The sequence below is a fragment of the Zonotrichia leucophrys genome, chromosome 14 (genome assembly GCF_028769735.1).
Source record: "Zonotrichia leucophrys gambelii isolate GWCS_2022_RI chromosome 14, RI_Zleu_2.0, whole genome shotgun sequence".
Classification (NCBI taxonomy): Eukaryota; Metazoa; Chordata; class Aves; order Passeriformes; family Passerellidae; genus Zonotrichia; species Zonotrichia leucophrys.
The window spans coordinates 7,670,387-7,683,343 of record NC_088184.1 but is presented as its reverse complement, the minus strand read 5'-3'; the positions used below and the strand labels follow the sequence as shown (position 1 = coordinate 7,683,343).

Below are 12,957 nucleotides of genomic sequence, written 5' to 3'. Positions count from 1 at the left end.
GAATCTGTACAGAGGGAATATCAGAGAAGGTCACTTCCTTTCAGGCTGTTCCACAGGTCACCCCAGCAGGAGGGAGCCAAGCATGTTATTCCAGGGAGGGTGATGTACACATCTTATGCAACAGGCTAAATACTGGCTAATACTGGAAAACCTGGCACTTCCTGAGAGAACAGCCCAATTAAATCTTCTTTTCATTCACAGGGCAAATTCATCCGCATCAACTTCGACGTGACGGGCTACATTGTGGGAGCAAACATAGAGACTTGTATCCTTTGCAGTGACTGCCCAGGCTGCGAGGAAGGCACATAAACAAGCTCACTGCATGTCTAAGAAAGGCAAACACTGCTGAGGCTGCTCTAAACAAAGACGGAGGGAAGTGGCCCTGTTTGTGCTGATATCAGCTTCTGTCCTGCTCTCAGTTTTGTTTCCAGGGCTGTTTTCTCAGCTATAGGAAAGGGAGCTATTCCCCAAATACAGCTTCAGGAACTGGACAGCCCATACCTAAGGCAGTGACAAGGGATGTTTTTGTGCCCAGAGGACTCGTCTTGCCAGGATGCTAAATACTAACTGCTCTGTCAAATGACACACCCAGAGCAGTGAGCTGTGTATCAATAATAACCTCAATGTATTTTTTCAGGGAAAGTGGACTGAGAAATTCAGCTCAGTCTGACCTCACTTGTCAGGCATGTTGCCTGTTCCCTTGGTATGTTTATGAGCTAGTATATTCTAATGAACACTTGAATTTGCAGGTGGTTTCCTCAGTGTTGCACTGCTCATCTTTGCATATAGAAAGAGCTTCTTGCTCCAATAAATGAGAAAAAATGATGCAGCTATAAAGAAGTACCTTATCCCTTAAGTGTAGCATCAAGCAACAAACAGTTTATCATTCTGTTCTTATTTTGACAACTGATCTTTAGAGAAAATCATTAACATTTTAACATTTTTGGTCTTAACGGAAGTTTTATCTACAGCACTTTAGCTTTTAAAGAATGAATCCCTGACTGGTATCGAAATACTTACATTATTGATAACTTCATTTTTATTAGCTTATAGTCACAAAAATGGTCCATAAATATAACTTGATTTTATTACTTTTATACCTACAAAACTCACCCCAAGAACTCTTTTTTTTGAGCAGCCCCCACCATATGTTGGAAGAATTATATTGGTCCTTCACTTTCGAAGTGGTATGAGTTATATTGTGACTATTAGTTTTAGATCTTGGATTTTAGAATAATTTAGGTCTGTTTTGCTTACTGCCATGATTACCAGCATTTACCCTGCAACAGCAAGTAGGAGATTGATCTGCTTATTATGGTAAGCATTATCCCAATACCAGAGCTCCTGCCACAGAATTAGACACATATTCATGTTAGACAAGTACATGGCAAATATTTCAGCAATGCTATTGATGGTTCTGAGGCTAATGGCACAATTAAGAAAGGACTGAATCACGTTATTGATTTCTTTAACACACTTTACAAACAGATTTACTTGAAAAATCCCGTGCAATTCGTCAGGCTAAAGATGAAAGAACATTTCACATCTTTTACTATTTGATTGCTGGAGCTTCTGAACAGATGAGAAGTAAGTTCCTTACTAATGATTCTCTTATCTCATTGAATAGTCTGAGCAATGGCTTGCCTAAGTATTTATCTTAATTTCTGTAATTACATGTCATTCAATCCTTACTATAAATAAATGCAATATAAATAGCTATGTATTTTAGCTAGAGAAAATTTTCTCAAGTGAATTATAAGAAAGCCTCAATTCATGTCCACCTGTTTGAGGCAGGTTGTTTGTAGTTTACAAGATATTTTAATTTACAGGAGATGTAGACCCATTCAGATCCCATCCTGAATAATATCAAGAAGATAAATTGGGAAGAGTTATTAATTCCTTTAGAAAAAAAGAGATTGGGGGTTCCAACAAGAATATCAGCTCATAGTTTTAATATAAATTAAGAGAATGTTTTTGCCACAGCATGTTATTACATTGTGAAAGCCACAGCTTCAGATGTATTGGAACCTGGTTCAAATATTACATATTTCCCTAAATCACTCTTTGCTAAAGAATGTACAAAGCAATGGGTTACTCTGTATTTCCCCTGGCTTTTATGTTCCTTACCTAAGAATCTGTTGTTGGCCATAGAATAGGGTTGAACAGTCTGTTAGTTTGGCCCACTTTGGTTGTTACCTTTTTCCATTTTTATTATTACAGGATATGAATCCCCACAGGGAGAGGCACAATTCTGAGTAGGTTACATATGGCACTCAATAAAAGCATTTTGGGAAGAATGGCTCAGATTTGAGTCCATAGGAAAAAAAATTGCCCCAAAGTGCAGAGATGTTCTCCAGTCACTAATGGAAACTAGAAAATTAATGCCATCAAAACAGTTGTTAAATAGTTATTTTGAAAATATTTGACAAAACCCTAAACTCCTCATACAAGCAGATTTTTCCTTTGGTGATAATTTTGGGATTTTTTCTGTTGTTCCTTAGGAGAATTCATGAACCAAGAGCATTAAGTAAATGCTCTTAAATAAAGCTTTTCTTCTTCTTTTTAGATGATTTGTTGCTGGAAAACTTCAACAATTACACCTTTCTATCCAGTGGCTATGTGCCTATTCCTTCTCAACAAGATGATGAAATGTTCCAGGAGACCTTGGAAGCCATGAAAATTATGGGCTTTACTGATGAGGAGCAGACAGGTGAGAATTGTTGTCAACACTGTATTCAACATTTACATCTGCAAGTGACACCACATAGAGATGCAAATGCAGAGGTTAATTCTGCCCAGAATAATCACTTTGCAAAGCTAATTTGTGTTTCTGAAAGGGAATATTCCCCATTGGAACCCCCTACATATCCAAAAAGAGATTACTGAGACTAAGCCAGCTCAACAGTAATGACCATTTAAAGCCATTTTTCAGAACTTTCCAACTAGCAAGAAAAAGTTGCAAAATAATCTGATTTGTTTTTGAACGAAACAGAACAGGCTCAAATGGCTCATATGTACTCCATGATTCAGAAAAAAGAGAAATAAAAACAAAGAGGATGAAACAACAGCTGAAGAGTCCTGAAAATGTGGAGACATTCCACAGAGACATCCACCTGCCCAGCTTTTACCTCTCAGTGCTGCTGGGAGTGTGCAGGGCTCTCAGATGCACATTGCCATGTCCCAAGTGACACCTGGTGGCAAAAGCAGCGTCCTCCCATTGCTGAGCCTTGCAGCAGCTGCAGCAGCAGAGCACACCCCTCAGCTGCATCAGTGGCCCAGGGGTGCTGGGCAGAACCCCAGCCCTGCTCAGCCTGGACGATGGTGCTGGGGCACTCTGCTCTGCTCTCCTGCAGTACTGCCATGGACAGCAGCGTTCTCCACTGCAGCAACAGGAGCCATTACTTTGCTGTCTGAGCCCCTCTGATTTCGTGTCTAAAAAAGAAGCCCATTAGGCTTCTTTTATTGTCCATTAGGACAATATTCTTCTCCTGTATAAATTAGATAAATTTACAGATAAACAAATGGAACTCCTCAAATTGATACAACCTCATCTGGAACATATCAGTAGATTTTACTACCTGAGATTAGGTGGTATCATATTTATGTATGTTTTAGTTGTCAAACATTAATAAATACATTTTCTGGATTTTGACATTAATCCTTTTAAAGATATGTATACATTTGATTTTAGTTGCACAACTAAATATCCCCATGTCCCTGAATAACTGGAAACACATTTTTGAAGCTGCTGGTAATTCAGATTTATTTTTTATTTTAAAGACTCTTGAGTGACTGAGCAGGGAGGATGCTACAGGCACTGTGAGTGGGAGACAAATTCCTGGGATGTGGGGATCTGCCTGGGGAGCCAGCATAACTTACTTGAGGTGTTGGTGTTCCCAGAGTGGCCCATTTGCTCCTCTGCAAAGATTGTGGAGATTTTTGCTCAATCATTTCTCAAACTCCTGCAGTTTTAAGGCACAGGCCTTTGAAACAAGCCTTACTCTTTCCAGAGAGGTACAGACTATCAGAGGCACTAGAATGTTATTGCAGAGGACAGAGTTTTCAAAACATGGCCAATCTGTTCCTCATTTATGTTATCTGTTTCTCTTACAGCTATTCTGAGAGTTGTTTCATCTGTCCTCCAACTGGGTAATATTGTCTTCAAGAAGGAGAGAAATACTGATCAAGCTTCTATGCCAGACGATACTGGTATGATTTTCCACTTCAAAATTTAGTTAAAATTTAAAACAGTAACTGAATAAGCACTCTTTATCAATATTTTTTATTTAATTGCTATTATCTGTGTAGCTCTCAGGCTTTAAAATATAAACCATGCTTAAAATCAGCTCAGTTATCATTACCTTTTCTAGTAATCTTGAATACATAAATTGATGAATGGTGAATTTGTTGCTTGGATCACAAATGTTGATTTTATGGTGTCATCTCTTGTACATACAATAGAGAAGCTTTTAAGGAAGATAAATAATTCTGCATACTTGCTGAGCTACTCTTATTAGTGATCAGCTAAGAGGCAATTCAGTCTGAAATAAAATCTCACTTTTTTATTCTAGCTGCACAAAAAGTGTGCCACCTGATGGGAATTAATGTGACAGATTTCACAAGATCTATTCTGACCCCAAGGATCAAGGTCGGACGAGATGTTGTCCAGAAAGCTCAGACCAAAGAGCAGGTACCACATGCACTCTGCTCTGCTCTCCTGAAGCTCTTCTCCCTTTTCCCATTTCTATTTCTCCTTACATCTTGTCTAAAGGGAAATATCTGTTTTCTCTCTCATTTCTACAGAAATTACCAGTTAAGTGGGTTTCTTCTTTCACTTACAATCTCCTCTGACCTTTTCCAGGCAGACTTTGCCATAGAAGCTCTGGCCAAGGCAAAATTTGAGCGTCTGTTCCGTTGGATCCTGGCTCGCGTGAACAAAGCTCTCGACAAAACAAAAAGACAAGGAGCTTCTTTCTTGGGGATCCTTGACATTGCTGGATTTGAGATTTTTGAGGTATGTACTGTGGAAGACAAGCTGATTAAACTCTTACACATCCTTACATTTTAATTATTTTAATATGCAAAAATACAAAATAGCAAATACCATTTTGTCATTAAGTTCACTCTTGAAGGTCTCTTTCTAGCGTTACGAATTCACTTCTTTCTTCTTCACAGATCAATTCCTTTGAGCAGCTGTGCATCAACTACACTAATGAGAAACTTCAGCAGCTTTTCAACCACACAATGTTTATATTGGAGCAAGAGGAATACCAGCGAGAGGGCATTGAATGGAATTTCATTGACTTTGGCCTGGACCTGCAACCTTGCATTGAGCTGATCGAAAGACCAGTAAGATTCTCTCTCTGTGGGTGGGATACTCCAGAGGTATCAGTTATGTGTCAGTGCAACAAGAGATCCTTTATTTCCTGGAAGGATCTGTAACCTCAGGGGTGAGGAAGGTGGTGCTCTGTCTGTGCCTGTGCTTGTGATGATTCTGATCTGACACCACTGCCATTGCAGACCAACCCTCCCGGTGTCCTGGCTCTGCTGGATGAAGAGTGCTGGTTCCCCAAGGCTACTGACACGTCCTTTGTGGAGAAACTAATCGCAGAACAAGGCAACCATCCCAAATTCCAGAAGCCCAAGCAACTCAAGGACAAAACAGAATTCTGTATAATGCACTATGCAGGAAAGGTACTGGACAGATTGAGCTGTTTTGACTTAGGGACCTTTTGTTCTTTGATACCCAAAGGATCAAAGAGAAACATTCTGGTACCTGCATTGATGAGACATGGCTTTAATGATAAAATGTGCTTATTAAGTGTTTTAATTACACAACACATGAAATAAGATTTGCAAATCATGGTTGTGCTAAGCTCACAAGAAAACAAAAATTACCATCACTGAGGTTATTGAAAATTCAAGTAATTTGCAACATTTTCAAGCAAGCAGACTTTTTAAAGACATCAGTACATGTGGAATAAATACTCAGCCCTCAACCCTAGAAACCTTTGCACATTATTTGTCTGATTTTGTGTTAATAGAGTGCCCTGTGTTCTTGGACACTCCAGATTTCTTATCAAGAACAAATTCTTGATGTAGCACTCACTGTTCCCTGCAGGTTACCTACAATGCAACTGCCTGGCTGACAAAGAACATGGATCCACTAAACGACAATGTGACTTCTCTGCTGAACCAGTCTTCAGACAAATTTGTAGCAGACCTTTGGAAGGATGGTATGAATCACAAATCTAATTCACTGATGGGGTTTAAAGGGAGAAACTTCTACCAGAACTTTTTGACAGCCATCCCTTGCTGGTAGCACACAAGTGTGAACGTGATAAGCATAGAAGAGACTGAGCTAAGAAATAAGAATAATGTGTTCTAAAGACATCATTAATGAAAAAATTCATTAGAAAGTTTTAAGCACTATCAAAAAATTTCCTTAATATTATTCAGCAACAAAATAAAAATTATTCATTACACTGTTAAAATGTTGCTGAACATGTAAAATTGTAGACCTCACTTAGTAGAGGTTATTGTTAGGTTTTATGAAGGATTTCATATAAGATCTGTGGAGTTCTATTTAATTCATGGACATAATAAAATATATTCTAGGTATTCAGTTGCTCCATTCTGTCACTACTTAACAAAATCCACATTTTCATCTTTGACAGAAGTAGACTATTTACCCAGAAGGACCCAGAAGTACATTTGTCAGAATGCTTCTATTGCATAAAAAACATACCTGTCCTCTTTGGCAAGCTGCAGTGTAACCATGGCAGTGACGAGTGTGATGTGAGGCAAGGAGAATTTATTTAAACTGTTCCATTCTTCTTTTTCTATTTCAGTGGACCGTATTGTTGGGCTGGACCAAATGGCCAAGATGAGTAGTGAAAGCTCACTCCCCAGTGCCTCAAAAACCAAGAAAGGCATGTTCCGTACTGTTGGACAGCTCTACAAGGAGCAGCTGACCAAACTGATGACCACCCTAAGGAACACCAACCCCAACTTTGTCCGCTGCATCATTCCAAATCACGAAAAAAGGGTAAGTTCCAAATCATGAAAAAAGGTAAGTTTCAGATGCTCGGTTTTCAGACTCCTGCCACGTTACTCCTGCCGAGCCGCTCGCTGCACGTGGCACAGCTGAACAATGTCTTCAAACACAGACACGTGGATGGTAACATTTTTGTAAATCTGTGTTAAAAATACCTTCTGTTCCCTTTTCAGTCTGGCAAGCTGGATGCCCATTTAGTGCTGGAGCAGCTGCGCTGCAATGGTGTCCTGGAAGGGATCCGCATCTGCCGCCAGGGATTCCCCAACAGGATCGTCTTCCAGGAGTTCCGCCAGCGGTACGAGCCCTCAGCCCCAGCTTTGCCCTTAGCAGGGCTGTGCTCCTGTCTGTCTGTCTGTACCAAACCACCCAGTGTGTTTCAGTCTCCCTAACATAGGCATCTTTTGGCAGATATGAAATTCTCGCTGCAAATGCCATTCCTAAAGGATTCATGGATGGGAAGCAGGCTTGCATACTCATGGTGAGGAAAACCTTTTTGATCCTATTATAATCAGGCCTATGCTTTTTATATAAAAGTGTTGAGACTGAACAGAAACGAGAAGTGATTTTTAGTACCCTAAACCTCAGAACTGGAGTTTAAAAATATCCCTGTTTTCCTCCAGATAAAAGCACTAGAGCTTGATCCCAACTTGTACAGAATTGGACAGAGTAAAATCTTCTTCAGAACTGGTGTTCTGGCTCACCTGGAAGAAGAGAGAGACCTGAAGATCACAGATGTCATTATCGCCTTCCAGGCTATGTCCCGAGGCTACCTAGCAAGAAAGTAAGAAAATGTGCTGACAGACAGAATGTTTTCTGCAGCAGAGAATCTGCAGGGGCTTTTAGTGTTCCATAGAACAAACTGAAGCTACTGAGACATTTCAATATTATATTGCATTAGAACTTGTGGCCAATGAAGGTTTCACCTCTAGCTCGGAAAAGGCTGATCAGTGTAATGACAGGGAAGCAGTTACACTGTGAGGCTGCTCACACCCTTCTGTGCAATAAGCTGAGACAATGACCCCTCATTTAAACATCTACCAGCAAGAAAGGAGCATTCCAAGCTGTTACTGAAGTCATATCCACTACAAGTAGCAGCACCCTTGGCATATATAAAACATAAAATAATTTCTTCCATGGCTTTAGTGTGGTGCATTGATCATCTAGCATGATCTGAGTTAATGTACACCACAAAACTATCAACAATAATGCCTTTTTTATCTGCATACTATCAAGGCTTTCAAATTGCCAGACAAAGAAATATGTCTCAAGAATGATAATCAGTGCAAGATCCGAGTGCCTGTGTACTCTGGAAAGGTGTTCACACCCAGAACTACTAGATCTATACATCTGTGCCTCCCCATGGAATGCAAACAGCCAAAAAACTAAAATAAAATATCAGACAGCTAACCAGAGTTATCACCCTTCCTCAGGAAAGCACAGGCACTGTTAAAGCAACAGAAGAATTTGTGCCAGACTCCCCAAACCATGTGGCTCATCAGCAGAGTCTCATGCCAGAGTTTGCTTTGTACCTTGCAAGCACCTTCTATTCTCAGACTGAACCAATTTGCTTTGTGTTTTTAATCACAGAGCCTTTGCCAAGAGACAGCAACAGTTGACTGCAATGAAGGTTATCCAAAGAAATTGTGCTGCCTACCTGAAGCTGAGGAACTGGCAGTGGTGGAGACTGTTTACTAAAGTGAGTAACTGCTATTTCTCCTCAGTTTTCCAAAAGAAATGCTCATGATACCAAGATACACCTTGTCAGGAACACTCCTTGTTCCAAAGCCCATTGCAGCTGGTGTCAAAAGCCTCATTAGTTTCACAAAATCTGGGGTTAGAGACACCCTGGATAGTTCTATAATACCATTAACATTAAAGCTGGTTCTAACTTGAGAAGAAAACAACCTAGTTAGGCAGAAATTCATAAAAAGGCAGAAATTCATTTGCATGCTTGGAGACTTTTTTAATTGCCACAACATGAAATAATTTCATGGGGGTGGATAATGAGAACACCAAGTAAAATGGAATTTTCCAAACATCCAGTGATGTATCTATGGGGAACCAAGTAGCTTGGAATTCCTAACTGGGACACTAAACATCCTCCTGCTGGGAACCCATGCAAATTAAGTCTATTTTCCTATTAAAGAGGCTTGGGTGTCTCAAGAATGGCCTTCAGTTTGGATTCAGAAAACTTTTTCTACTTGGATTGATAACAGTCTCCTCTGCAACCAGAAACAGGCAGTAACACACAGCTGTGTGTGCACATTGCCTTCCCATGCAGATGTAACTTTTGTACATTGTCAAGGGATGAAAATAAGCCTGGACACATTTCAGAAGTGACTCTATCAGAGGCAGAGGTGCTCACAAGGCCCCAGGAATTAACACAGAGACAGCCAAGAGGCTTGGGGCTTTAAAGATGTTCCCATCAAGCTTGGCTGGACAATATCTGCCCAGTCTTGAGCAATAGCAGCACTGCCATTAGTGCCAGTCAGTCCTTGAGTCCATGCTCAGCAACACAAATGCTGACAGGAAACATTCTAAAAAACCTTTCCATTTCCAGGTGAAACCACTGCTGCAAGTCACCCGCCAAGAGGAAGAAATGCAGGCCAAGGATGAAGAGTTACAAAAAACTAAGGAAAAACAACAAAAAGCAGAGAGTGAATTGAAGGAGCTGGAACAGAAACACTCACAGGTGATTTACAGCTCTGAGCCACTAGCTGTTCTTTGACCATGTCTAGAAGCTGTTATAATAAAGGTATCTCTCTCCTTTGCACTTGTGATTGTCTTCATAGCAATGGTCCAGAGCAAAAGGTCAGTGCAGACAAGCTCCCAGTCCCTTCAGTAAAGGCCCAACATCCACACAAGAATGTGTGGTGGAGCTGCCTGCCTGCACCCCAGCAATGTCCAGGAAAACAACCAACTTGCACTCCAAGCTTAACTTCCTCTCCATTTTATTTATGCAGCTTGTTGAAGAGAAGAACCTCCTGGCAGAGAAGCTTCAGGCAGAAACTGAGCTGTATGCTGAGGCTGAGGAGATGAGAGTCCGTTTAGCTGCTAAGAAACAAGAGCTGGAAGAGGTCCTGCATGAGATGGAAGCCAGGATCGAGGAGGAGGAGGAACGCAGCCAGCAGCTGCAGGCAGAGAAGAAAAAGATGCAACAACAAATGCTGGTAAGGAGAGATAAGTGACAAATACAAACAGTAGCTTGGATCTCACTGGGACACAACAGAGACAGAAAAACCTCAGATCCTAGGACAGTGCTTGCTGCACAACCCTCTGCAGGATGTATGTCTGTGCTACTGAAGGAAGGACAATCAATTGATGCTCTTTCCTCCAGAGCGCTCTTCTTCCTCATCTCAACCCTAACATTTTCTCTAAAACATTAACAAATCTTTCCTTCTATGTTGTCAAGTATTACAGATTGTCTAGTTCTTTATAAAAACAACAAAGTTTACAACATGCAGTAATAAGCATTAAGCATTTTTTAAGAACTGTAGAAGTAGTATTTGATTTCTAGAATTCATGTTTTGTGGGTTTCTTTTCCCCCCCTAAAGGACCTTGAGGAACAGCTGGAACAAGAAGAAGAAGCAAGGCAGAAACTGCAACTTGAAAAAGTAGCAGCAGATAGCAAGATAAAGAAAATGGAAGATGATATTCTGGTAATGGAAGATCAGAATAACAAGCTAAGCAAGGTGAGTTCTAGGTCCACTTTCTTACTCTGAAAATAGTGGAAGTTGAGAGAAAACCTTCTTTTCCACTGGAACGCTAGGAACACTCTTGACTATCTAATCTCATGGAAAATAAGGTTTTCTAGTGGAAAAGAAGGTTTTCTCTCAACTTTATAGTTGAGAGAAATAGTTACACTAGACCATCAGTCCTGCCTGTATCAAATGCATTTCTGATTATTTCTCTGTGCCCATTTAAACAATCCAAAATTGTGTAAAACTACTCTGTTGTAGCAACAATATTTTTGAGCAAAATATTTACAGCAGTCATGCACAATCAGTGGAAGACATATCTTCTATCCAAGAGCAGACTAAATAATTCTCTTGGTTTTCAACTAATTTCAATAAAACTTCATTATTAAAACTGGAAAATAAGAATGTCTTCCAGTACTTTTTAAAAGGGATTGCTCCTGTAGGCTGGGCCCTGTACTTAGCAGGCATCAGAGAGAGCCCAAGATTTTAAGAACAGAAGCTTAGAGAACATAAAAGTCATAGACACCCCTCCATAGCTCATCTGTAACTGAAAAATTGAAATGTATCACTTCAGTCTCAAGAAGTACAGCATAAAAGGACAATCTCTTGGACATTTTTGGTTGGCAAAGAGTTGATTTATAATCACCAATGACAGACACGTTTGCTAACAGAAATATTTTATTTTTCTTAAGGAAAGAAAACAACTTGAGGAAAGAATAAGTGATCTAACAACAAATCTTGCAGAAGAAGAAGAAAAAGCCAAAAATCTTACAAAGCTCAAGAACAAACATGAATCCATGATTTCTGAACTTGAAGGTAATATGAACAATAGTCTATTAGGGTTTGTAGAATTTCTTCTTTTTCCTTGGCACAGAACAAAAAAACCTCAACAATCTTTGGTATTTCCAAATTTTTTATGCTGAACCCAGTTTGGTGATAATCACCAAATCTTCACGCTGCCAAACAACAGAAATCTTTTATTCCTTATATATAAAAGAGTAGAGAGAAAAATGAGGGGAAAAAATGCTTATGTTGGAGAAAGATAAAGAAATTATTCTTCAGGATGGCTAGAAATAAGGCATTACACGTCGCTCCAAAAACACAGTGACCTTTAGTTAAATGCATGGCCACACTGGAGACCAGAACCACTTGTTTGAGTTTAGATTAAGGACTCCTGGCACTACCACAGTCTGGTGACCAAAATCCCTCCTTTTCCAGTGCGGCTGAAGAAGGAAGAGAAGAGCAGACAAGAACTGGACAAAGCTAAGAGGAAGCTGGAAGGGGAGGCAAATGATCTGCATGAGCAGATTGCAGAGCTCCAGGCACAAATTGCTGACCTGAAGGCACAACTGGCCAAGAAGGAGGAAGAGCTGCAGGCTGCTCTGGCCAGGTACTCACTCCTGGGTCTGCACACGGTGGAAAGCCCAGGCTGGAACTTATCTTGCCCCTCCCCAGACAGTGAGAAGCTCCAGCCATGAATCTCATCTCTCAGTTCATCCCCTCCATGTGCCTCCCCATTTTCCAAATGTCCTTTTGTGAAAAGTAATTATGCTATTGCTTGTTCCATAGACAAATAATCTATTTTATTGAATTACCTCCAGGTATCAATGAAAACTGCTCTTCCCACAGGCAAGGGCAGTGCTGTCAAGTATGATGAAATGTAACAATTTAATTCATAGGCAATAGGCAAAAATTAATTAAGAGCCTGATCTTGAACCACTCCAGAATCTCTGTGGATTTTTAAAATAAATTTAAGAGGGAAAACACTCCACCAAAACTTGCTGAATCAACTGATCAGCATCTCCAGACACTGCATCCGGCTAAAGTACAGCTGTCTGATCTTTTTTGCATCAGTCTCCCTTTCTTTGGCACTTTCTTGCACAGAACTTATAAATCTTCAGTGTATACTGACTTCCTCAAAGTGAAATAGTTTGTTATTACTTTTTTACATTTCTAAAATGAAATGTTCTTTTTTCAAAAAGGCTTGAAGATGAAACTACTCACAAGAACAACGCCCTGAAGAAGATCCGTGAATTGGAATCTGTAATTTCTGATCTCCAGGAAGACTTGGAGTCTGAAAAAGCTGCAAGAAACAAAGCAGAAAAGCAAAAGAGAGACCTCGGTGAAGAGCTGGAGGCTCTTAAGACAGAGCTTGAGGACACTTTGGATACCACAGCCGCCCAGCAGGAGCTCAGGTATGGA

The 12,957-nt window shown here is 40.2% G+C and overlaps 1 protein-coding gene across 3 annotated transcripts in view; it reads left to right on the top strand.

The window, feature by feature from the left end:
- MYH11 (myosin heavy chain 11) overlaps nt 1-12,957 on the top strand; it is a 54,266-nt gene that overhangs the window by 28,563 nt on the left and 12,746 nt on the right. For all 3 annotated transcript variants that reach the window (XM_064725652.1, XM_064725651.1, XM_064725654.1), the window contains 20 exons: nt 202-265; nt 1,489-1,587; nt 2,567-2,710; nt 4,114-4,209; nt 4,572-4,690; nt 4,862-5,014; nt 5,176-5,349; nt 5,521-5,694; nt 6,122-6,236; nt 6,852-7,048; nt 7,231-7,352; nt 7,466-7,535; nt 7,678-7,838; nt 8,645-8,753; nt 9,618-9,749; nt 10,021-10,227; nt 10,612-10,749; nt 11,448-11,571; nt 11,974-12,145; nt 12,738-12,950. In XM_064725652.1, coding sequence (XP_064581722.1) covers nt 202-265; nt 1,489-1,587; nt 2,567-2,710; nt 4,114-4,209; nt 4,572-4,690; nt 4,862-5,014; nt 5,176-5,349; nt 5,521-5,694; nt 6,122-6,236; nt 6,852-7,048; nt 7,231-7,352; nt 7,466-7,535; nt 7,678-7,838; nt 8,645-8,753; nt 9,618-9,749; nt 10,021-10,227; nt 10,612-10,749; nt 11,448-11,571; nt 11,974-12,145; nt 12,738-12,950 — 2,783 coding nt within the window. The remainder of the gene's footprint in view (nt 1-201; nt 266-1,488; nt 1,588-2,566; nt 2,711-4,113; nt 4,210-4,571; nt 4,691-4,861; nt 5,015-5,175; nt 5,350-5,520; nt 5,695-6,121; nt 6,237-6,851; nt 7,049-7,230; nt 7,353-7,465; nt 7,536-7,677; nt 7,839-8,644; nt 8,754-9,617; nt 9,750-10,020; nt 10,228-10,611; nt 10,750-11,447; nt 11,572-11,973; nt 12,146-12,737; nt 12,951-12,957) is intronic.